The sequence below is a fragment of the Telopea speciosissima genome, chromosome 2 (genome assembly GCF_018873765.1).
Source record: "Telopea speciosissima isolate NSW1024214 ecotype Mountain lineage chromosome 2, Tspe_v1, whole genome shotgun sequence".
NCBI lineage: Eukaryota > Viridiplantae > Streptophyta > Magnoliopsida > Proteales > Proteaceae > Telopea > Telopea speciosissima.
Window position 1 is genome coordinate 19,655,212 of NC_057917.1, and position 23,948 is coordinate 19,679,159.

General features: G+C 40.4%; 1 protein-coding gene across 3 annotated transcripts; it reads left to right on the forward strand.

Annotated features, from left to right (window-relative positions):
- Nucleotides 1-1,458: 1,458 nt before the first annotated feature.
- On the forward strand, nt 1,459-20,571 carry LOC122653212 (putative serine/threonine-protein kinase). 3 transcript variants are annotated; one of them, XM_043847162.1, is made up of 8 exons: nt 1,459-1,558; nt 1,743-1,882; nt 14,689-14,801; nt 14,987-15,197; nt 16,039-16,276; nt 17,844-17,994; nt 19,514-19,857; nt 19,958-20,571. In XM_043847162.1, exons 2-8 carry the CDS (start codon nt 1,801-1,803, stop codon nt 19,980-19,982), a joined length of 1,164 nt encoding a protein of 387 aa, XP_043703097.1. In that variant the 5' UTR covers nt 1,459-1,558; nt 1,743-1,800; the 3' UTR covers nt 19,983-20,571. The 3 variants fall into 3 exon arrangements, with proteins under 3 accessions (XP_043703097.1, XP_043703099.1, XP_043703098.1); XM_043847164.1 differs by lacking the exon at nt 1,459-1,558 and adding an exon at nt 13,514-13,583 and having other exon boundaries at nt 1,753-1,882; XM_043847163.1 differs by lacking the exon at nt 1,459-1,558 and adding an exon at nt 13,508-13,583 and having other exon boundaries at nt 1,760-1,882.
- The last annotated feature ends 3,377 nt before the right edge of the window (nt 20,572-23,948 follow it).

Sequence of the window (23,948 nt, forward strand, 5' to 3'; positions counted from 1 at the left end):
GATAATAGAAAATTTTATAAAATTGATAGATGTAAACTACGTTTTACCCTTACAAGTTACAATGTTGAAAAGAATTACCAAATTCTCATATAAGAAAAAAAACTAAATGAATATCCTAAATTGCCCCTAACATCCTTCTTTTTTAATTTTTTTCTTTATTTAACCTTTTAATTTTTTAGTTTTTTATTGATCCTACCCTTCGTTCTTTTTCTCCTTCCTCCGGTGACCATTTTTGTAACCACTCCCTCTTTCCTCTGCTACAACTCCATACCACCATTGCCATTCACCTCCTCCCTCCCTCCCGTTCTTGACCCTTCTCTTCCCTGCAACCCCATCCCCGCCCAGCCCTATGAAACCATTTCTTGCTGTCTGTGGAGATGTTTCTCCTTCCTTGCTGTTGAGGGTGCAAGTCTGTCTAAGATGATAGGCTGCAAATACTGCATATTGAACTACATGCTTTTTTGGGGAAAAAAACTACATTTTTAACCTTCTTTAGTTCTTCCTGACATGTGCCTCTCACAATGCCCTATGGAAAAAGAAGTAATAAAGTCCTTCTCAAAAGCTCATAAAGAGAGGTTTTGGATACTTCCAAGCAAATTGGAAAAATTCAGAATGAATTGGGGATTAGATGCGAAATTGACAGGAAACGTCTAAATTAGAAGAATAATTTCAATGAATTTAAGCATGCGTTGATGGATGATGGCGAAGGGTTCACTCAGGCGAGGCAGAACATAAGAACATTACGGTTTTGAGTGCGAGAGAAGGATGAAGGGGTGGATGGAAGTGGCCGTGGCGGTGGTAGAGGTACTGCGGACCGATTTGTACGGAAGAGGGTGGGGTGGGGGTTGCAGGGGACGGCGGAGGGAGAAGGGGGGGATGGGACTAGTGGCGGAGGTGTTCTTCCATCGGAGGCGGAGGAGAAAGAAGGAGAAGAAGAAATAAAATATAAAAAACAAAAAATAGAAAAATCAAATGAAAATACACAGAAAAAAAAAACATGCTAAGGGTATTTTAGGTTATTCTTCAAGCATCTTTTACTCATATGGTGATTTGGAAAATCTTTTCAACATTACATCTTATGATTGTAAAACATAATTAACATCTACCCTTTTGTAAATCTTTTTTATATTTAATAGATCTAGGCAATTTTCCCAAAACAAAAAAGGGGGTTGATCTCTGTCTCTCTCTCTAACTAAACTATCGAGTCTAAACTATAGAGAGTCTCATGCCGGCTTGACCTACTCTCCACCCACCAGGCACCAGCTTTCAATTCAGCTGAAATCATTAATATGGTCAAAGCCCACACGAACACCACACCAAAGAAAAGGAAAGTCGAAGCGAAGAATGCTTCAAGTTTATATTCACAGATGGAAGAAACGGATAGACGACGACTTTGCCATAAGAAGTACGAAGCTAAGGTTCCTCTTCTTCTTAGATTTGGTCTTTCCACTGTCATTCCTTTTCTCTATCCTAATTGTCTTCTCTCTGTGACATTGAATCCTTCTTTCCACCATTTCTTGTGTTTCAATTTGCGCTTCTGGATCTAATTGCTACTATGGTAACTGTTCCTTCTAATTTCGATGATTCTTCATTAATTTTCATGTCTTTGTGTGTGTGTGTGTATGTGTGTGTGTGTCCACATTTGTTTTTAGTTCTGCCTTTTTATCGTCTCTGCTCGGATTGTTTGGTTTTGTTCTTAATTTTTAAGGTACTAAGATGAGTTAGTATTTGTAATTTGATAGGTCTGGCGTCAAAGAAGATAGTTATTATTGGGGTTTTCAAAGCCCTAATTAGATTGCGATGAACCTGTGCTGCTTCGGTGCATCGAAATTCAAATTGATATCTCGTAAAGAGAAGGATGTGAACTCTTCAGAGACAGAAGGTAAGAAACTGAATTAGCTTTGTGTTGTTTAACTGCATTGTGTTAGGGAATGTTTGGGTCGAGCTATCTGCACGGTGCTCTGTAACGTATTCCTAGAAAACTCCCTGGACTGGTGGATGTATTAGACAATTCCCATTCACTCTTATCTAATTCATACATAAGAGTTTTTTCAATAAAGATTACACTTGTGTGATCATATTGAACTTCAATGTGTTCCAGAACAACCTTCCACTCAATCATTTGGGTCATACTGGAGATTTAGTTATCACCTTTCTATGTAGTAGTTTTTGCAATAGGTTTCAACGGTAACTAGCATAGCAAGTGTTCGTTTGGAGCAGAGCACTGATAATTCCAAAAAGGTTCCTTATCTTTTCAATCAGTTTCTTCTTTACCTATTCCGGATGGTGCCTTTTTCTTGGTTCCTCTAATCCCCTACTTGTGTTCCACTCTCTCTCTCTCTCTCTCTAGGGGAAGGGGGAGGGGTTTGAGTGTGTGTGTGATAAGACTTGGATTTATCAACTGTTAAATTATATGAAAAAATTATTAAATTATATATTTATGTTGGGCAATTGGGCCAGTTTTGGGTTGTCATTGTTGGCAATCGTGCAGTGTTTGAGGTGTTGGTATGTTCCAGGATGTGTGTGATGTGTTTTGGATGTATTTGACATGCCTGGGATGTGTATAGTATGTGTTTGCATGTGCATGGGATGTATAACGTGCATGGTGATGCATATGTATGGTGTTGTTATATGTGAGTATGGTTGTGGTCATGGTGAGTCATAATAATGATGTCTAAGATGGCCATAGTGATTTTGCATGTCCACTTGGCATCACATGAATCGACAGGACATATGGGAAGTTAATGTGGCATAGGGCAACATAGGCCACATGGCCAAGCAAGTGGCAGGCCAGCACTACAAGCATGTAGGCACACAGGCTGCCTAGGTGGATCAAATGGTCACAGCCAGCAACGTCTGCAAATGGCCTAGGCCCAGGCAGCATGGGGCTAAATGGCCACAAGTCTCTCAGCAGGGACACCATGTCATGCCACTAGGCCACACATGGCCAAGGCCAAGCGGCCAAGCAACATGGCAAGGGGCCACCAGCCCATGGTTTGAGCATGCATAGGCAAGGGGTAGGCCCCCCATGCGCGCTAGGCGGCATACCCGTTGAAGAGGTATACATTGAAGAGAACAAAGTAGACAAAGCTGAAACAGTAGAAGATGAAAAGTTTATTGAGAGCATTCCAAAGGAAAACAATGACCTTCAAGATGCTGTTCTTGAAGAGGTGGAGCTTGTGTCTCATGCATTAGATGAGAAGGTTGCTAACACTGAAGGCTCTATGGACCAGACATTGACAGTTGCTACTGATTCAAAGAAAGAACACATAGAGTTTGTTATGCCACCATGGTTCTTCAAAGAGCAAGCTCCACGCATTGAAGACTTTATCCCCAATGTTTCTGCCTCATCAGAATTTTGTTTGGGGATGGTCAAAGCTGCTGATCACATGTTGATTCCCCCCCCCCCCAATCATTGCAAAATTCGAGGACGAATTTTTTAAAGTTGGGGAGAGTTGATGCAGGTTCATCATAGAAATTGGCTTATTTCTTTAGAAATAAGCCTAGGGTTGGGTTATATACATGTTGGGCCTTTGTTTACAAGGGTTTTCTATGTATTAGGCCATTTTAATTAGCCTAAACTAGGGGTATATAGGTTGCATACGGGATTAGCCCAATACTTAGTTTATTTTTTTGTTTTTTAATTAAACCGGTTCAAATTGATTGCATCCAATTGGTTCAATTAAAATGATCATGTGACTTGGTTAAGTGGTCATGTGACAACTTAAGTGGACATGTGATGTAAGTTGGGCTGGATTAGGACTCTATAAGTCCAGCCATGTTTTGAGTCTATTTCCTTTAGTATTCTAGTTTGCTAGTCAGTTTAAGTTACCTAATAGGTTAGGGATAGGGTTAGGCCTTTCCTTTTTAGTAGCTAAGTCTATTTTTGAGTCTTCTATATAAGTTTGTAAGGGAGGCCAGCATTGAATACGAATTTTGATTAATAAAAACTCAGCTTTATGCTTGCTGCCTTTATTGCTGTTGTTGCTCCTTGAGAGTGTTGCATCCTTGTGGGTTTATCAAGGTGGAAAGGGTGGGTGGACTCCTACGACTCCTTGCATTTGCTTATAATCGGGAGGTCCTCTTCAATCAATTCTCAAGTTCCTACTGCTGTTGATCTGCAAAACCAGTGAGTTATTTAATTTTCTGCAACTATCTTCTTCTCCTAATTCCTTACAGCCTACCCTAATCATTCTCCAATCGACCTCCATTAAACCCTAATTTCCCAATTCAGATCAATTTCCCCATTAGTTTATCATCAAATTTCAACCACAGTACCCTCACTGCCCTACCTATACTCGATCCAAAACCCTGTCCTAAATTCCCATTAGAAACCCCAAATTCAGCCTATTTCCTAATTCTTAAAACCCGAAACCCTAACCCTAATTCTGCAGATTTTTCAAACTTAACCAAATCCAATTATTTTTATCCCATAATAACCCCCTAGACCTGCATATTAAAGCCATATAAGACCCATTCCCAAATTCCCATCCTAAACCCTAGAATTAACCTAAATCCTAGTGTTATCCATTCGAACCAGCAACCCCTTTTGCCATTGATTCTGTTGTTTGGCTCCTAGTAGGTCTCCTACCTATCTAGGACTACATTAACTTGGCATCACATGAGTCGACAAGACATATGGGATGTTAATGTGGCATAGGGCCACATAGGCCACATGGCCAAACAAGTGGCAGGCCAGCACTGCAAGCATGTAGGCACACAGGCTGCCCAGGTGGATCAAATGGTCACAGCCAGCAACGTCTGCAAATGGCCTAGGCCCAGGCAGCATGGGGCTAAATGGCCACAGTCTCTCAGCAGGGACACCATGTCATGCCACTAGGCCACACATGGCCAAGGTCAAGCAGCCAAGCAACATGGCAAGGGGCCACCAGCCCATGGTTTGAGCATGCATAGGCAACGCGCTACGCGGCATACCCGCAGAGGCCCCCATGCGTGGGTGTGCCTGCCGGGCCAGCATGCCTTGAGACAAGGTATTTGGTTGCAAAATTTTGGCTAAGACATTAAGCCCCTGCCAAGTGTTCACCATTATTCTTGAGAGAAGAGGCATTTAGAGCCTAAATGGATGCTCTCGGGAAGTTTCTTTCTGAGACCATTTTTTTTAAGAGTGCGGTTCTAGAGGCCTTAGGGCAATCTATTTGGAATCCACATGAGCAAATTTCAATCCAGAAGAGCGGACAGGGTCGAACAGTAATGGTGCGGGCACGAGTGTTCTTATTGGTGAAGAACAAAGTTTTTACATATGCGGCGCTTCAACATTAGTAAAAAGTTCGCAAGATTCCAGCACATGAACATTGGCTGGTCGCGTAGATATCCTGTCATACGCAACGTCATTCAAATCTAGTAGGCCACGATTCACCATGATTTAGAGTTGTGTGGGGGCATCGTGCGATGGCCTTGGATTCCAATCCATTGATCCAGGCGCGTCATTCTTTTTCTGACGGAATGCATCAGATCTGACACAATTTTAAGCACCATAATCTTTCTTTATCCAACGGCACAAAGTTGAGCTGACTCACGCTGCCCTTTGTGATATTTCACTTGTCACAAAAAATGCTGTAAATTGACAGATCTGCCCCTGGAATTTCAAATGAGCATAACTTGCTCATTTTATGTCCAAGTTGGGTGAATAGGTGATTCAACTTACAGTTTTTCAAGGAAAATATGGAGAACATTGTAAGACTGCTACTGTGACCTAATACAACCTAGAGTTCCAGAATTTGAAGGAGAAGATGTTTATACAAATTTAGGACTTCGGGATTGATTTAAGTGATTGAAGTGTGTGCATTGAAGCTGTGTGAAGGTAGTGGCGGTGCTTGTGCTGCGTTGGTGGAGTTCTACAAGCGGCTAGACCATATTGATGATTTCTAAACCAACTCCCTTTAATTTGTAACAAGTATAGGTTGATAGTTGATGAAATGTACTAGTTACCTATAGTTTGGGTTGGGATTTGCAATTTTGCATTGATATTGTCAATTGTATGAGCTGCTAAGTGGGTGCTCAACAAGTGTTTGATAAATTGCCTAGTATAACCTAGGTTGCATAGTAGGTGCTATTGTGTTGGGTTTGTAGCCGTAGGCAGTGTTGAGAACTGTCAGAAGCAAGAGTAGGGGTGATGTAGGACAAAACATGAAGAAAAAGAGGCCAAAATACTATCCACGTGAACAGTGTCGCAGCTCCTTATTGCCTTGGTGTGAATGCTACTAGAAGATCTTGTGGGGCCCAAGACCAGATTATGTGAAGACTTTATTAGAAGATTCAATTTTGTCTGTGTGGTGGAATTAAGAGTTTAGTTTAGTTTCTATTTTTAGAATTATTCTCTTAGATATTAAGCAGCCTTAGCTCTTTAGTTTCTAATTCCATATTTAGAAAGTCGGCTTAGCTTTTATTTAGAAGTTTCTATTTTTAGTTTGTTTCCTTTTCTTGCAAGTTTCTAATTTTCTCTTACTTGTAAGGCAAGCATAGCTGCCCATAAATATGTAATGCCCTTAGAGGCCCCCCCTCCAACGATTATAATGAATGAGAATATGCCTTTTGTGCAAAGTTTATTGTCTTATTGTGTGGATGAAGGGCTAAGAGGCTTGGCTGGTGAGAACCAAACCCCTAGGGCTGAGAGAGTCGAATCTCCTTATCCCCTCTTCTCTTCTTCCCTCCCTACTCGATCAACATTGCTGTGCTGCTTCTGTGATTGCAATAAACCACTATGAGAGTATACTTCGAAGACCTGAATCAAGCCTCTGTCAAGTTCTTATTAGTTGCTGCTGTTAGACAACCTGAGGAGGCCCTAGAACAGTTGAGATTTAGGTAATGGATGTAAGGTAAGAAAGAAGAAGAAGATAGAAGAAGATGAAGAAATGGAGAGGAAGAGAATTCGGTGGAAAAGTTGTGTTAGAGAGAATGTCTCTCACACACCTATATTACTTCACTAATGAGAATAGAACAAATTACATACTCCTCCCTAGGGAGGTAAAAGGGAAAAAAGAGAATTACAACATAAGGCAACTAGTAAACTAACTAGTCCCTAAAATACCCTTACAACATATAAACTCTAACACTCCCCCTCAAGCTGGAGAATAAATATCATGCATTCCCACTTGCATAATAGGTACCAAACTGGAGAGAAGAAAGCCCCTTGATAAAGATGTCCGCCAATTGATCACCTGTCTTCACAAAAGGAGTGCAAATACAGCCGGAGTCTATTTTCTCCTTGATGAAATGCCGGTCCACTTCGATGTGCTTAGTTCTATCGTGTTGTACCGGATTGTGAGCAATGCTTATAGCTGCCTTGTTGTCACAATAGAGCCGCATAGGATCATTTGCAAGAAACCCTAACTCTTGAACTAATCGCTTCAGCCATATAAGTTCACAAACTCCATGTGTCATTGCCCTAAATTCTGCCTCTGCACTGGATCTAGCTACAACAGGTTGTTTCTCGCTTCTCCATGTAACCAAATTACCACCAACAAATGTGCAATAACCGAAGTAGATCTTCTGTCTGAGATGGATCCAGCCCAATCAAGCATCTGTAAAGCCCTCTATCCTCAGGTGATCATGCCTGGCATACAATAGTCCATTCCCTGGGGAGGACTTCAAGTATCTAAGTATACGGTATACAGCATCCAAGTGCCCACTCTTGGGGGCATGCATAAACTGACTCACAACTCCCACTGCATAAGATATATCTGGGTGAGTCATAGACAGGTAGATGAGTTTCCCCACTAATCTCTAGTACTTCCCTGCATCAACAAGAGGGGGACCACAATCTTCTCCTAGTTTGTGATTTTGTTCAATAGGAGAGCTCGCTGGTTTGCAGCCCAACATCCTTGTCTCTTTTAACAAGTCAAGAACAAACTTCCTTTGACATATGTTGATGCCTTTCTTGGACCGTGACACTTCAATTCCCCAAAAAATACCTCAAGGGACCCAAATCTTTAATCTCAAACTGTTGAGCCATGTAGGACTTCAATCTAGCTAACTCAACACTGTCATTACCAGTCACAATAATGTCATCAACATAGACTATAAGGGCTGTAATGGTACCATTACCACGCCGAGTAAATAAGGTATGGTCAGCTTGACTTTGAGAGTATCCATTCTTCAGAATAGCCTGCCTGAACCTCTCAAACCATGCTTTTGGAGATTGTTTGAGACCATATAAAGCCTTTTTGAGGAGACACACCTTGCCTTCAGCTGAAGAGAACTTGAAGCCAGGAGGAGGCTGCATGTATACTTCCTCCTCTAAGTCACCATGGAGGAACGCATTCTTCACATCCAACTGGAATAGGGGCCAATCCCTATTGGCTGCCAATGATAAGACAACCCGAATAGAAATGTGTTTAGCTACAGGAGCAAATGTCTCCTGATAATCAATCCCATACACTTGACTATAACCTTTGGCTACCAATCTTGCTTTGTACCTCTCAACTGCACCATCAGACCTATACTTGATTGTATAAACCCACCTACATCCGACTGGGACTCTTCCCCTGGGAAGATCTACTAATTTCTAAGTACCATTCTTCTCAAGAGCCATCATTTCCTCAGACATGGCTTGCTTCCCCTTGGGTCAGACATAGCTTCAGTGAGATTCCTGGGAATGGAATCAGAAGAAAGAGCAACAGTGAAAGCAAGACTTGTGGGAGAGAGAGCATCATAGGAAACAAACTGGGAAATAGGGTTAGTACAAGCTCTCTTTCCTTTTCTAACAGCAATCGGAAGGTCTAAATCAGAGGGAGGAGGAGGGATATCACCTGAATGAGGTCGGTGGAGCTCAGGATGAGGATCCAAAGAGGGCTCTTGGCAGGTCTTCTGTCCAGTATTATGCAAGCCTTCACCTCTTTTGTATGTAATGTGGTAATCTTTCTGATTACCAAAACCATTTTCAACAACAACAGCCCCTTCTCTTTCATGCTAGCATCATTACCTGAATGAGTATCAGTATCAACAACAGCCCCTTCTTTGTGTTTCCCAATATCAAACAGAAACGGAGAAGTAGGCAAAGGTGGATAGAAAGGGATAGAAGCAGCCTCTTCATTTCCACTATTCTCCCCCTGAAGAGGATGATGAGAAGAAGTAAAGAAAGGAATAGATTCAAAGAAGGTAACATCTTTGGAGAGAAATGTCCTTCTGGAAGAAGGATGGTAGCACTTATACCCCTTGGTAAAGGAGGAGTATCCAAGAAAAATACATTTGAGTGCTTTGGGGTCAAGCTTGGTCCGAGCACATTTATTGACATGGACATAGCAGACACACCCAAACCCCTTAGGAGGAAGAGAGAAAGCAGAAGTCTGAGGAGACAACAAATCTATAGGGGATTTGGAGCCAAGAAGTTTAGAGGGCATGCGATTGATTAAAAAGGCAGCAGTAAGAAGGGCTGCAGACCAAAAAGTCTTAGGAACATGCATGCCAAACAGGAGACTCCTAGTGATTTCCAACAGATGGCGATTTTTCCTTTCTGCCACCCCATTCTGTTGAGGGGTGTCAACACAAGCAACTTGATGGATAATGCCATGATCAGTAAAAAACTGTTGAAGCCCCCCATACATATACTCCCCCCCTTTATCAGAACGAACAATTTGAATGCGAGCATGAAACTGGGTACAAATGAGCTGATAAAATTTTTTAAAAGCATCATAAACATCACTTTTTTGTTTGATCAAGTAGGTCCAAGTGGATCTGGAATAATCGTCAACAAAGGAAACAAAATAACGATAGCCAGACAGAGAAGTAGTGGGAGATGGTCCCCAAACATCAGAGTGCACAATATGGAAAGGAACATCAGATCTATGACCATGATAAGGATAAGGAGAACGACAATGTTTGGCAAATAAACAGGGTTCACACTTAAACACATGGGAAGAAGGAATGGAAGAAAATAGGTGGGGTAATTTTTCCCTCATAATACCAAAAGAAGGGTGACCCAAACGCTGATGCCACAACATAACAGAGTCAACATTACTATTGTCATTACGCCCACATACATATGACGAGCAAATCGTAAGACATGATGGACTGTATCAAGAAGGTAGAGCCCCTTTTCCTCACGGCCTCTGCCAATTACCCTCTTTGTCACCATATCCTGAAAAACACAATGAGATGGAAAGAAAGTAACTGAGCAATTCAAGGATTTGGTTAGATGGCTCACAGATAGGAGAAGATAGGAGATTAGTATGAAATTGAGGAACATGTAGAACAGAGTCAAGAGAGAGAGATGAAGCAACACGGACACTACCTTTACCAGAAATGGAAGAATAGGAACCATCAGCAACTCTAACCTTTTCTTGACCATAATAGGTAGAGTAAGAGTCATAACACTGAGATATGCCGGTCATATGGTCAGTGGCTCCAGAGTCAATGACCCACATAGAGGTAGTAGAAGAGCCAAATGTAGAGGCCTGTAAAGTGGAAGCTGGCAGTACACCAGTGTCTGTCTGTAGTCCATATGGAGGTCGCATAGGTGTATCCTCAGTCAACAAGGTGTATGCTCTGGCTCCCCCTCTTCTGCTGCCTGGTATACCAGGGAGATAACTATGAAGTGTCCAACATCTCTCTCGCGTATGTCCAAACTTCCCACAGTGGTCACAACGGAACCTATCTCTATCATTTTCTTGGGTTGGACCCTGGCCTCTTCCACCAAGAGCTGACATAATGTAGGAATGAACAAAGAAAAGGAAATGATACTCAAATCCAATGGGGAGTATATTCTCAACCCAAAAAAAAAAATTTCAAACACTAGTAATTGCAGTCCAGGTAGCAAACCAAGCTAATACTTCAACAATATCCAATTCCACCATATGCTTCAAAGTGTAATGGCATCATACAACAACACGGGAGACTCAAACAACACACCTCACCAACACCAAGCAGCTGAAAGTATCACATACCATCTAGGTTGGTAGCCCCCTTCTTCACCAATAGCACCTTCTATCCATTATAAAACAACCCATAATCTTGAAACAATATAACTCAGCAAATAAAACCCATCAAATAGGTTCAATACAGTAGTATATCACAAAACAGTCATTATTTCAACAACTGGCAGCATTATAGAGCATCACAGTTTCGAGTAGCAGAAAAAGAGGACTAGATATCACCAGTTGAGCCTATATAGGCTTGAAAGTAGACTCCACGGCGACTCCACAGGACCTGATTTCATCTCCAACTGACCTTGGATGAAGGAGAAACAAGAAAAACTTCCCAGAACAGGCGGAGTTACTGTAGCAGCAGCATAAAAAGTGAGTTGCAGACCTTGGGCTTTCCTCCTTTGCAACCAATGTTTTGGGGGCTTGAAAGGGGACCCTAGGGCGACTCCAATGGGCCAGGTCCAAGCTTCAACAAAGCCAAGATGAGGGAGAACAAGAGCTGTTTCAGAAAAAGGAACAGTAATTTCTCGGGTTACTATTCACAGAACAGTATTCTGGGTTGTCTTTCATTGATTTGGGCTTCAAACAGCCAAGTCTTTACATGAAGACCTATCTTAGTGCTTCCATAAGCTTCATCAAGAGATATGGCATGATTTCTTCAAAGTTTTCACATATCAGCCTCTTCCTTGGAACCCCTTTGTAACCTAGGGTTCCAAAGAGAGGGAAAGGAGGAAGAGAGCTTGTAGGACGACTCTCAAACCAGAAACGAAGGTTGCTTTGATACCAAGTTGAGATTTAGGTAATGGATGTAAGGTAAGAAAGAAGAAGAAGATAGAAGAAGATGAAGAAATGGAGAGGAAGAAAATTCGGTGGAAAAGTTGTGTTAGAGAGAATGTCTCTCACACACCTATATTACTTCACTAATGAGAATAGAACAAATTACATACTCCTCCCTAGGGAGGTAAAAGGGAAAAAAGAGAATTACAACATAAGGCAACTAGTAAACTAACTAGTCCCTAAAATACCCTTACAACATATAAACTCTAACACACCTGTGGATCTGCAGTTTCAGCCTAGTTTCTCGTGCAAACTTCGAGCCTTGATTTCTCTGCAACCTGTGCACTGTTTCAGCAGTGGGGAGGACTGAATCTCATAACCCAGGGCTACACTCAATCCTGACTTGGAGTCCCAAACCCCCCCTGGTTTGCAAGATCTCCACAGACTTTCTATTTTTGAATGTGTCCTATATCTCAGCAACCCTGGGTCAGAATTGACTGAGATTTGGATGGTTTCTACTGCTGCCTAGGCCTTCACTCAATACCAGTTTGAGCACCTGCTGCTGGTTGGTTTGGTCTGTAGTACTGACCTTCTAATTTTGAAGTTTACCTTCTAATTTGGGAACCAGTCTCTATCTCTGTATCTGGCCATTCGAATCAGCACCAACTTGGAGGCTTAATCCATCCTACCAAGGCCTACACTCGACCTGAATTTCACCTCCATCACTTGACTGAATATCGAGATTCTGTCCAGTTTCTAATTCTGATTGGTGCTATTTTGATGTTCTGCTGCAAACTATCATCGATCCTATTGTAGAGTGGTTCTTACTTGAACCCCTTCTACACTAAGGGGCTCCTGGACTGTAGGAGCAGTCAAATTGTATTAAGTGTTGAGTATTGGGTAAAATACAAAGCCCAGGGTTGGGCATTACCCCGTGGATGTAGGCAAACTGCCGAACCACGTAATATTGTGAGTTGTGATTGCTTGTGTGTACATAGGAGTGAATTCTGTTTTGCAGGATAGGCATGCAACCCTTGGTAGGACTGAACTCTCTTGGTTGAATGCAAGGATGCATGCGAACTCTAGCCGATAAGCAGCTGGTGGTGTATGCAGGTGTTAGTGTTACAGTTATTATAGTGACAGTTCAGTGTGTGCAGTGGATTTGAGATTGCAGCCTGTGGGAGAAATTTTTAGTACACTGATTCAACCCCCCCCCCCCCCTCTAAGTGTCCTTGGAATTTCAATTTATATTGTATATTTCAAATTTAGCAGAAATACTTTCTAAGATAAAGTTTTGTTATAGATAGGGGGTGTTTTTCAGTTCTGGCACTAAAGGCTGTCACATGCCTGTGCTTTTTGTGCTTAAATTTTGTGACATGATGTGCATGCCATTGTCTAATCATGGGTTGGTTTTCTATCCTAGCCAACATTGCCACATGTCAAAATAATGCTTTCGAAATTGTTTGGTATAAGTCAATTCTGTTTGAAGAAAAATTGACCATAGAAAAAAACAAGGTGACAAGTCTCATACATTACATGTCATACAATTCATTTGGGTCATTTAATTCGACATGTGGAATATGCAGGGAATTACACATCTATATGATAGTTGGAATGACCAACAGGCACTTCCACATGGAAGAAGTAACTGGTGGTTCCAGAAACAGAAAAAAACTGTTGGTGCCGGGAACATACTTCCTATAGATTTCTTCATTTATTTTACAAGCATCTAGAAAATTTTCTGCAATTATATTTCCTTACCAATGAGTAAAAGTATAGGTTGTTAAGCTTTTTATTTTCCTAATGTTAATTTATATAATCTTAGTTTTAAACTGATGTAGCATCCTTAGCTTTAGAGTATGTGGAAAGAAGGTATTGAACTCAAGGTTTCAGGAAGAGCTGTTAGTTGTGGACAGGCAGAACAGGGTAATTGAAGTCCAGAACTTAGATCCTCATCAAAATTGGTTCTTTCTGTCCTCTATGAGCACAGTTGGTGTTGTTTGTCTGCTCTCCCATTCCAGATGAGCTTCAAAGTATAGAAGCCCAGATTGACTATCTTATAGCAACTCCAAGTCTAACTATGCATCCTGCCACTTCTGAAGATTAGATTCATCTTTTGCTTTTGTTTCAAAAGCATTCCCTAGTTATTATAGGGTTTTTCAATATGTTGTCAAGAGATTTCTCAAATCCCAATTAGCTTCTTTCATTTTTGTTGTATTTAGAGCAGGAATTGAAGAATTTCAGGTTTATAGCGTTACCCATGTGTTAGTTATCCATATTTTAGTGGATTTTTTCTTCTTTATTTCAGAGGTTATGTTCTTAAAAAATTGGTGGACCAAAACAAACAACAAACTCAACCTTATCCCAACTTAATGGGGTCGGTTACATGGATCCAAACAAAACAAAGTAGGACTAAAAAGGGTAAATAATAGATGGGGGAAAGAGGAATGGGAAATGAGATAAGAAATGAAAAAAAAGGAAAATGACAAAAGAAAGATGGAAACGAAAGAGAAAAAAGAAAGAAAGCTGAAAGTTGAAAGTAAGAGAAAGACGCACAGCCTAGCAAGTCAGGAGAAACTCAGCTACATGGGATCCAAGGTCCGAGGTCATACTTGGTACAAGACCTAGACCATGTAGGTCCTTCCTCACAACTTCTCCTATGGTCATTTTAGGCCTGTCCCTTGCCCTTTTAGCTCCTTCAGTCAGGATCATATCACTCCTCCTTACTGGGGCGTCCCTTGACATCCGTTGAACATGACCATACAACGCCTAGGCACCGCTTAGGGAGGACCTCAAACGCCTCGGATCGCCTAGCGCCTTGACAACTATGGCATAAATCCAAATTGAACAATTTCTAAATTAAACCGAAGACATAAAGGACAAAAATTAAAAATCTGAATTGAAAAGGGGTGTTTTCATAAAAAATATATTGCAAGAATTTTGAGTGTACTTCATGCATTATAATAATAAATACATAAGTCAGTTTAGCTTCTGACATATTTCGATGTTTTATGTTTTTCTGCATATGTAGAGATTTTTACCAACAATGTACGGTTGTTCTCCTATCCTACATTGAGATCTGCAACAGGAAACTTCCATCAATCAAATCGAGTTGGTGCAGGCGGTTTTGGTGTTGTCTATAGGGTGAGATTTTCTTACTTTTCTTTTTCCATAATTTCCTTATTACATAATCATCTGTACTAAATTCATGGATGTTTGGCCTCTCAAGAGGGCAGGTGTTTGTGGGTGTGGGCTCAGGGACATCAAACTGTTCATGCTCCTCAAGGCATCTGTTTCTGAAGTTACCCAATTTTGTGCATTGATTGCAGGGTGTTTTAGGGAATGGTACTCAGGTTGCAGTTAAGTCTCTGTCAGCAGAATCTAACCAAGGAACTCGCGAGTTCTTGACTGAGATTGACATGATATCAAATGTCAGACATCCGAACCTTGTTCAACTCATTGGGTGTTGTTTTGAGGGCAGAAAACGTATTCTGGTCTACGAGTATTTGGAGAACAACAGCCTTGCAAGTGTTTTACTCGGTAATTAGCAGATACAGGCATTTCATCTAAAAATGATGCTGACTGTTGGAAGCTACTATAATACCTCTTTCAAGAAGTAACTTGTCTTGTTCTGGAACAGTGACGTAATTCTTGTCATTTTCTAATTTAGCAAGAAACAATTTAGGATGATATGTTAGGCCTATAATCCTGCCATCCCAACTTGCATGACAACTATGGCCTTTCCTAAAGTGACTCAGGCATGTGGCAGTAGCCAAGAAGAATGCAACATCCTACAAAATAATGTTCCTGTCCTATCAATAGAACTGAAATAATGTTCAAGCTGCTCAGTCACTGAGGGTGTGTATAGCAACGTTTCTGTTCCAAATTACTCAGAAATTTGGTGTTTTTTTTGTGTGTTTCTCATATTTCGGAGTGCTTCTGTACCATCAAATGCAGTATGATAAAACTAGGGAAAAAAGTATTTCTGTCTCTACAAAAAAAAACAGAAACATGTATGGAATGCATCTTAACAGAAGTATATCTTCTGGTGGAAGTGATGGTGGTGGTGGCGGCAGTGGCGGTGATGGTGGTAGTAGTTGAGAGTCGAGAGTGGAGGTGGTGGTTTCATGCATGTTTTTGTCTCAACTTTTTTTTTTTGTGTTGGGGGGCGGGGACTTCTTTTAGTTGTTTCTCAAAACTGTTCCAAATGCGTTTTTTTTACGACACATACAAGTTTTGTTCCAAAAAACGTACAAAAACACCAGAAACAGTTTTTTTGAACGTTGCCATGCAGACCCTGAGTTGACTCATCCAAAACATGTTTCTATATCTATCAAATTGAATATCCAGATTAACTTCTATTTGGCATTTTCCATTTCAGGTCCAAATAATAAAAGGAGTATTCTAGACTGGCCTAAAAGAGCAGTCATATGCATGGGTACAGCTCATGGTCTTGCATTTCTTCACGAAGAAGCTAAACCACATATTGTTCACCGAGATATCAAGGCGAGTAATATACTTCTTGACGGAGACTTGCATCCTAAAATTGCAGACTTTGGGTTGGCTAAACTTTTCCCAGACAGTGTCACTCATCTTAGTACACAAGTTGCTGGAACAATGTAAGCATCCTTTGTTTAAACCGTATTGCTTTTTTTCTTTGATGGCCTATCTGAGCTATTTACCAGTAATTTGTATTAGGATCTGGTTTAAGTAGGGTTCCCGTGGATTCAGGCCCTGTTCACTCTCCATTGTATGATTTTGCTAAACTGACTACTAGTCATTCATTTATAAGCCATGGGCTGATCTAGATGATCATCTGGTAGTCTGGGCAGTTTAACAGGGAGTACTTTGACATGCAAGGGATGAAGAAATCATGATTTGATTGATGCTATTCTGCTAGACCATCTACACCAAGAAAATTCAATCACATTCACATTCTCAACCATGCAATCTATTACATTCTTATGTGGTGTAAGCAAAAGTCAGATGTGATCCCATAAAGAAGATTGAACATATGATTTCAATCATCATACCCGTTTAAAGTTTGTAAAAGAGGGCATAAGATGGAGTGACTGGATCTGTGATCTGCTCTAAGTCATGCCAATTTATCTAGATTTGGATCTTAAGCTAGATCCATTTTTTTTCTAATCCAGATCAGATATGGGTTAAGTAGTTATAGTTGTAACCAGATCTGGACCCAGACCTTGGTCCTGGGGTTTTTCAGGGTCTGTGCATGTGGGGTATATGAATGAACTAAGGTAATGGTTTCCTGGTCGGCCTGTCTAGGAAATCTTGTTTTTCGAAAAATGCTTGGAGGCAGGCAGATGGGTGAATGCCCCAGGGGGGGGGGATGATAATACATGGCGAGAAAGTGGATATGAAATTTGATACATGACCAACTAGATAACTCCCTATCCAACTGCCAACTGTTGGAATTTCCAAATCATCCATTCACATGGAACAAAAGAGAAGCTTCCTTGATGAGCTGCCGTAAAGCCTTTTTTCCTTAAGCTAAAGGTCTGGTCCATATTTGTGGCCATTGGGATCTTGAGTCAGAATGGTTTCACCATTTCATTGTCTGAATAGAATTTAGCAAGTGGATTTAAAGGAGTCACTGAGTTGCTCATCCAAGACAGTTAGATATTGATATATTGGTGTTGATGAAAATGTGTCCATTTTTTGTGGAAGATGTGCACTAAATTCTGAAGATAAACCAAAATGAAAGCATTTCACTGGTGGCAGCTGAATTCGGCCCAAGTTTTTTATACGTTTGATGGTATTCCAAATCTCATTTGCATGACTCTCTACTTTAGCAGAATGCACAGATGTCATGATAATTATTATTTTTTATTTTATGAAAGTCATGATAATTATTTGTTAATAGACATGCATGAAATGTCTGGGTCAACCATAAAATTGTCACCGATTATCCTAGAAGTTGAATATTAGAAATTCCCCAAGCCATTGACTAGTTTAGGTTCTACTGTATGAAGAAAAATTAGTCTGCCTACTTGCATCCGCAGAGCAGCCGTTGCTTTCTCAAATTTGATTTTCTTGCATGTAAAATGTGCTCTAGTCTTGTAATTTAATTAAAATCAATTGGTAATAGTTGCACCCCAGTAGTAGAGGATTTGCTTTGCAGCATCCTGCATTGAGCTTTGACAGATTTCTGGTTTGTGTTTACAGGGGTTACTTGGCTCCAGAGTATGCTTTGTTGGGACAGTTGACGAAAAAGGCTGACATCTACAGTTTTGGAGTGCTTATACTTGAAATAATCAGTGGCAGAAGTAATACAAAGGCAGCATTTGGAGAGGATCTGATGCTTCTTGTGGAATGGGTAGCTCTTCTACATCTCAGTATAATAGTGCAGTCATTTGATGGACTAAGGCTTCAGTTTTCTTTACCTTCCAAAAGGAAAAAGGAAACTATTTTCCTATTTCTGCTCGTCTTCCTAGGAAATTACCAAACTATTACAGGATTTGGTATCTTGAATACAACTGTTGCAACAAACAAGCCAACAGCAGCCTCGAGTGACCTGGCTGACTGTTCAGTGAAAATAAGTAGGCAAATTAGTTGGACATTGAAATAATTTAAAAAGAGAGCCCACATAAAATTATAACTGAGTACGTGAAGTGGAGAGTTGAGCTGCTTCAAGTGTGTTATTTAATGGATGCATCCCACTAAAAGAAATTTTCTGTAGGATAGTTATAAGACAGGCAATATTGTATGGAGTTGAATGTTAGGCAACAGAAGAAAATAACACTTTGGTTTATCTGAAATGGGAAAGTTTAGCGGATGAGTAAAACTAAACATTAAAGGGAGAAAGAATGCCACCCGGTCGCGCCAGACACCACCCCTGCACCCCGACACAGGGGTGTGCAAAATGACCGCCACACCCCTGATCATTTCCGGGGTTCCAGGGGTGTGTGGCGGTCATTTTGTGTGCCCCTGTGTCAGAGCGCAGGGGTGGTGTGTGCTGCGCGACCGGGATTCTCTTTCCCAAAATTAAAATAAGAATGAAAATAATTCAAGTTGATTTAGGAGTGGCTTTGATAGTAGGTTAGTTGAAGGAGAGATGTTTGATGTGGTATGGACGAGGCCATTGAATGCACTTCAAAGGAAGAGCAGTATGATGCAAACTACAGGGGTTAAAACACCAAGGGTAGACCAAAAATTAATTGGGAAGAATGGGTGAGAAAAGATAAGAATGGCTTTGAGTTGGAAGCAAACATGGATTTAGACAAAGCTGAACAGTGAAGCAAGATCCATTTAGCTGACTCTATTAGTTGGAACAAGGCTCAGCTTATGAAGGAGATCTTAGGGTTTTGAGCTTCACATTTTGTGTTCCAGTTGAATTTTTTTATATCACTTTATGATTTTCGTCTATCAGATTTTTGTAGATGCTTCAACTTGGATAAATTTGTTGTCACTCTATTATGTACCCTAACCATATAAACCTAGCATGTGCCCTGCTTTTTTGTTTTTTAAGTTTATACTTTCTATATTGGTAATCTGCATGAACAATTTATGTAGTTATTTGGCAGAGTTTGTGAATTCAATTTGACAAAAAATTCGTCATAAAAGCATGAAACAAACTGTATGACATGTATTGTTGCATATTGGGGTTGTTGTGGTCAGTGCCTGGATTTTTATATACATGTTTAAAGACCAAATGCATGTGTCCATGTTTTTGTGCATGCTCCAGTTGTACATTCATGCCATTTTGTTGGCAGCATTTATATTCTGCTTAATGAGTTATTCTGAGCAGTTAAAATCTGAATACTGAATTGTCCCCCTCTATGTAAGAGAGAGATTGAACTTGTTTATGCTGACTAAATTTATGGATGATGTTACAGACATGGAAACTGAAAGAGGAAGATAGGCTATTGGAAGTAGTTGATCCAGAACTGACTGAGTTCCCAGAGGAAGAGGTGATCCGCTTTATCAAGGTAGCACTGTTTTGTACACAAGCTGCATCTTCCCAGAGGCCCTCCATGACACAGGTGGTGGAGATGCTCTCCAAAGAGATGAATCTCGACGTTAACTCATTGATTCAGCCAGGGGTATATAAGGACCATAATTCTCAATCCTCAGGCGGTAGTAGTTCGCAGGAGGCTTCTCAGGCACAGAAGGGTAAACAGTCAATAAATCCTTTCACCTATTTGGGCAACTCTCTTTCCATTTCAACGATGCAACCAAGGTGAGAGGTTAGTTTTTGGTAGCTTTTCATTTTTTTTTTCTTGTTTGGTTTTCCACGACCGAGCTTTTGGATTGTATTAGATTTTGATGGTACAATGCAGGAAGGGAGAGGAAGAGGAGTTGTAAATAATTGATGTTATCCAGGGTGGCATGACTGTTAGTGAGTTGATTTCAAATCCGCATACATTTTTTCTCTTCAGATCGGCAGTCATAGGGCATGTAAGATCTGTTAAGAGGAATAAAATGTGTATTTTTGTGCGAACTTTGAGATCGACATGCAAGTACCGGTATGGAACCACCCTCTAATAGGGTTTAAATGTGTACTTTTTCACATATGTATTATCAGGTAATTAAGTAATTTGAAATTGAGGTAAAAAGCCCTTTCACTTTCCTAGACATAAATCACTTCCCTTAACCATTATTGAAACCAAGTCATTGAGTCTTGCAAGTATGGGTTCAAACCCGGGAGCTGATTTTTATTGGGCTTCTTCTCCCTCATTATAGCTGATTTAGAATGGAATGCCATGTCAAGACCTAGATATAGATTTTCTTGTTTGTACAAAGATTAACTGCGGATGGTGATGCAGATGGTTTTTGTTTTCATTTTTTTTCTTTCTATACTGGACGTTCGATGAATGACTTGATGTCTAATCTTGTACCTTATTTGGTTCTTTTAATCTATTCATCGATTACTTTTAGTGAGGGAAAACAAAATGAAACCAAATTATCAAGGAAACATTATCGTCTCCCTCTGCTGCAACAAGAAGTGACCATTGATTTGCTTTAATGATTTTGATGCCTTCGCCAGCCTTTTGAAGGTTTAACCCTTAGACCAGCTTGGAACTTGAACTTAATTTGTTTGTGGGGGGGGGGGGGGGTCATAGATTGCAGATTAATGGTGTTTATAGCCTCCTAACTTAGGATTATTAGAAAACCAGAAATTTGGGATCAAATGAAAAAGGAACTAAAAACCCGAATTACAGTAACTTGAATAATTCGACCAAAACAAATTTGATGGGGTCCAAAATTACAAGGATCAGTTCAATAGGTAGAGAAGGTCTGCAAAGTTTAATCCAATCATGACAGTTGGATCTATAGTTATGGACCAATTCTATTGTTATTAGGAAAGCTCAAACACTGCAGAATAGATGGTAATACTTTAGGCTCCGTTTGCTTGCTAGAAGAATTAAAGGGAAGGGAAGTGAAATTTTCATATTTAAAAAAGAAAATTTTGTAATCATTATTCCATGTGATAATATCATTAACTCCAAATCATTGCATATTTAGTTATTAAATTCCACTTTACTTTGCATCCAATTCCCTTTTATTTAAAATGTAAAATAAAAATTACATGTAAAATGTATAATTACTAAATATGGCAAGAAATTTAAGTAGTTTATACAATCACATGGGGTAATGAGTACAAAAGTTTCTTTTTTAGGTATGAAAAATTCCCTTCTCTTCCCTTTAATTCCCCTTGCAACCAAACCGAGCCTTAGGGATTTCAAAACAGAATTAGACTGAGTATTTAATCAGAGGATTCAGCACTATATTGAGATCAGACTCAATCAAATAACTCAGAATTGAAATAAACAGAATTTGAATCCAACTAGGAAAACCAGAATCGATGGAAAGTTTTGGATTTAGATACATAAACTGAAATCTGAGAAATAAGAAGAGATAGAATAGAATAAAAGGATAGAAGATACATAAATAAAGTTTTGGATTTAGATACATAAATAAAGTTTTGGATTTATAACCAGTATTCAATTTAACAACCATGATTTTAACTAAGAATGAAAATTATAATAACCATAAACCCGCAGGAAAAGACCTAGGAATTCTAGTATGAACTTTTAAAGAAGAGATAGAATAGAAGGCTAGAAGATACTAGACTAGGAATCCATCTAATCTCAAGCTTGGAATGCACCACAAGCTCAGACCCAGAATCCACCAAGTTTACTACAGAATAACAGCTCCATTAGGGAAAAGAGGGAAAAAAAATCGAAGTACTGATGGCACTCCTTTCTCGCCTTCTCCTCTCTTGCTGGCCCTTCTGGTTGGTCTAAGAGATCCAACCTCCCTGTCCCCTCCCCCCCACCCCTCTCTTCTTTCAAACCTGTTCCGGGTGGAATGCTGCCCTCTCCTACAGTTTCACCCTCCCCTGTCCCTATTCCATCTTCTCCTCCCCCTTCCCCAACCCCTCCGTGGAACTCCCTGTTTGGCCCTGCCCCTGAACCTTCCCGCAAAGGTCTTTCTCTACAATTCATTCCCCCGTCTGTAGATGGCTCCTCCAAGTTTGTTCTATGCCCTTCAGGGCTTCTTGATGATGAAGTAAAGCTTTGGGGCAACTGCCTAGTGGTCCACTTCCTGGGCCCCAAACCTCACTTCTACATTTGTCAAACTCTCCCTCTCAAAAACGGAGAGTCCAAGGCAACCTTGAGATTTTCCTCCTTGATAATGGATTTTTCATCTTCAAATTCTCGGATGAACTTGATAAGAGTCGAACCCTCGAAGGTGGTCCCTGGCAGGTAGAGAAGAAGCTTATCTTCCTTCGACAGTGGCACCGTCAACTTTAGCTACGTGACTTGTTCTCCATCTCTATATGGATCTCTCTCCTTGGGCTTCCTCTCCATTTCTAGTGCACAGATGACCTCAACTGTCACACCCCATCCCGGTTATTAAGGGCCAAGTGTGGCGGGATGTCTCTGACATCCAACCAATCCCCAAAGATCACAAGTGCAGTACCCTATTCACAATTATTGCTCACAGATACAGTAATCAGAGGCAGCGGAAACAATTTAATTAACAGAGATAACATCATTAGTAAGAGAAGTCTAAATGATATTTCATTTATATAAATGAAAAGGCTTGTGATACAATTATACAGTTCTCAAAGGTAGCACAGAGTAAAAGTATACAAGAAACTATTCTATAACTATGTAAAACATTTATAAAGCATAAAAGAGTGGGGAGGTAGCCTGGACTATGAAGCCAAGATTAGGAGGTTGCCCAATCATCACGTGCGCACGAAGTATCGTGCACTTCAAACTCCAGCGTCGCAAATCCAACATTAGAAGTAACTAAATCACTTGAAAAATAAGGATATCCACAGGGGTGAGCTCTCAACTGAGCCCAGTAAGGGGGTACAAGCATACAAACACAATAAATCTATGATGAATGTGCTAAACTAACATGTTCCTAGCACAGATACTAAGTCTCATGGGGTATAAGTATTACTATTAGTGGTAGATGTTAACCTCGGTCCCGGAACTAACCCTTCGGTCACCCGAGCGAAACCATTCTACCACGGTGAGGACCCGCCAGTTCCGGAACTAACACATCGGACCCCGACAGACCCCCAAATGACCGACCCTGCCTATTTATTCCCATAGCGGAATTAGGGACCCGCTAACATGGGACAGAAGATGGCATCCCGAAACTAACACATCTGTCTCTGCCACGGGTTGTCCAACACCTTTCTCCCTGTTGGTAAGGGGCGCAGTACTGGGTAATGAATATCAACCTAGCCCAGTGCAGTCTAAACATGATGAGGCAAGCATGATCTGAGTTATAAATTACCGAATTCCATCATCATAAATTCACATCATATAAATAATCAATGCAAATGCAATGCAGTATGTCTTTGTGCAACCTATTTTACATGCAGTCTAATGCATTAAATAAAAGCTAGAAAACTACATGCTCAAGGTATAGAGGTAATGATGCATGAGCATGGCATTCAGCATAAAGTTGAAATTAATGTGATAAACACGCAGGAAATTAAGGTCAAATCCCTTTACCTGTAGTTGTAGCTAGCCTAGGTGAATAAACTCCAATAGGCAGGCAAGAACAGACCAAGACAGTCCTAAATATAAGACAAGAATATTATAGATTAGTTATAGAAGAAATTCTAGGTCAGTTACCCACCAACAATCCAACAAATCGACTAGAAAATAGTAGAAACAACCCTAAACAACATACAAAATACTATGCAATAGGTTCTGGGATGGTCCAAGGTCAAGTCCCAAGGGGTCTAGGTCATAAGGGCACAAAAATGGGGGAGTCGGATGCAGACTTCCAGGGAGCCGG

Bases quoted from the DNA above. Each gene is read 5' to 3' on its own strand.
- LOC122653212 (XM_043847162.1), top strand. From the start codon at position 1,801: ATGAACCTGTGCTGCTTCGGTGCATCGAAATTCAAATTGATATCTCGT. The intron at 15,198-16,038 runs GTAATTAGCAGA...TTTCCATTTCAG, and splicing joins CCTTGCAAGTGTTTTACTCG to GTCCAAATAATAAAAGGAGT. The intron at 17,995-19,513 runs GTAGCTCTTCTA...ATGATGTTACAG, and splicing joins TGATGCTTCTTGTGGAATGG to ACATGGAAACTGAAAGAGGA.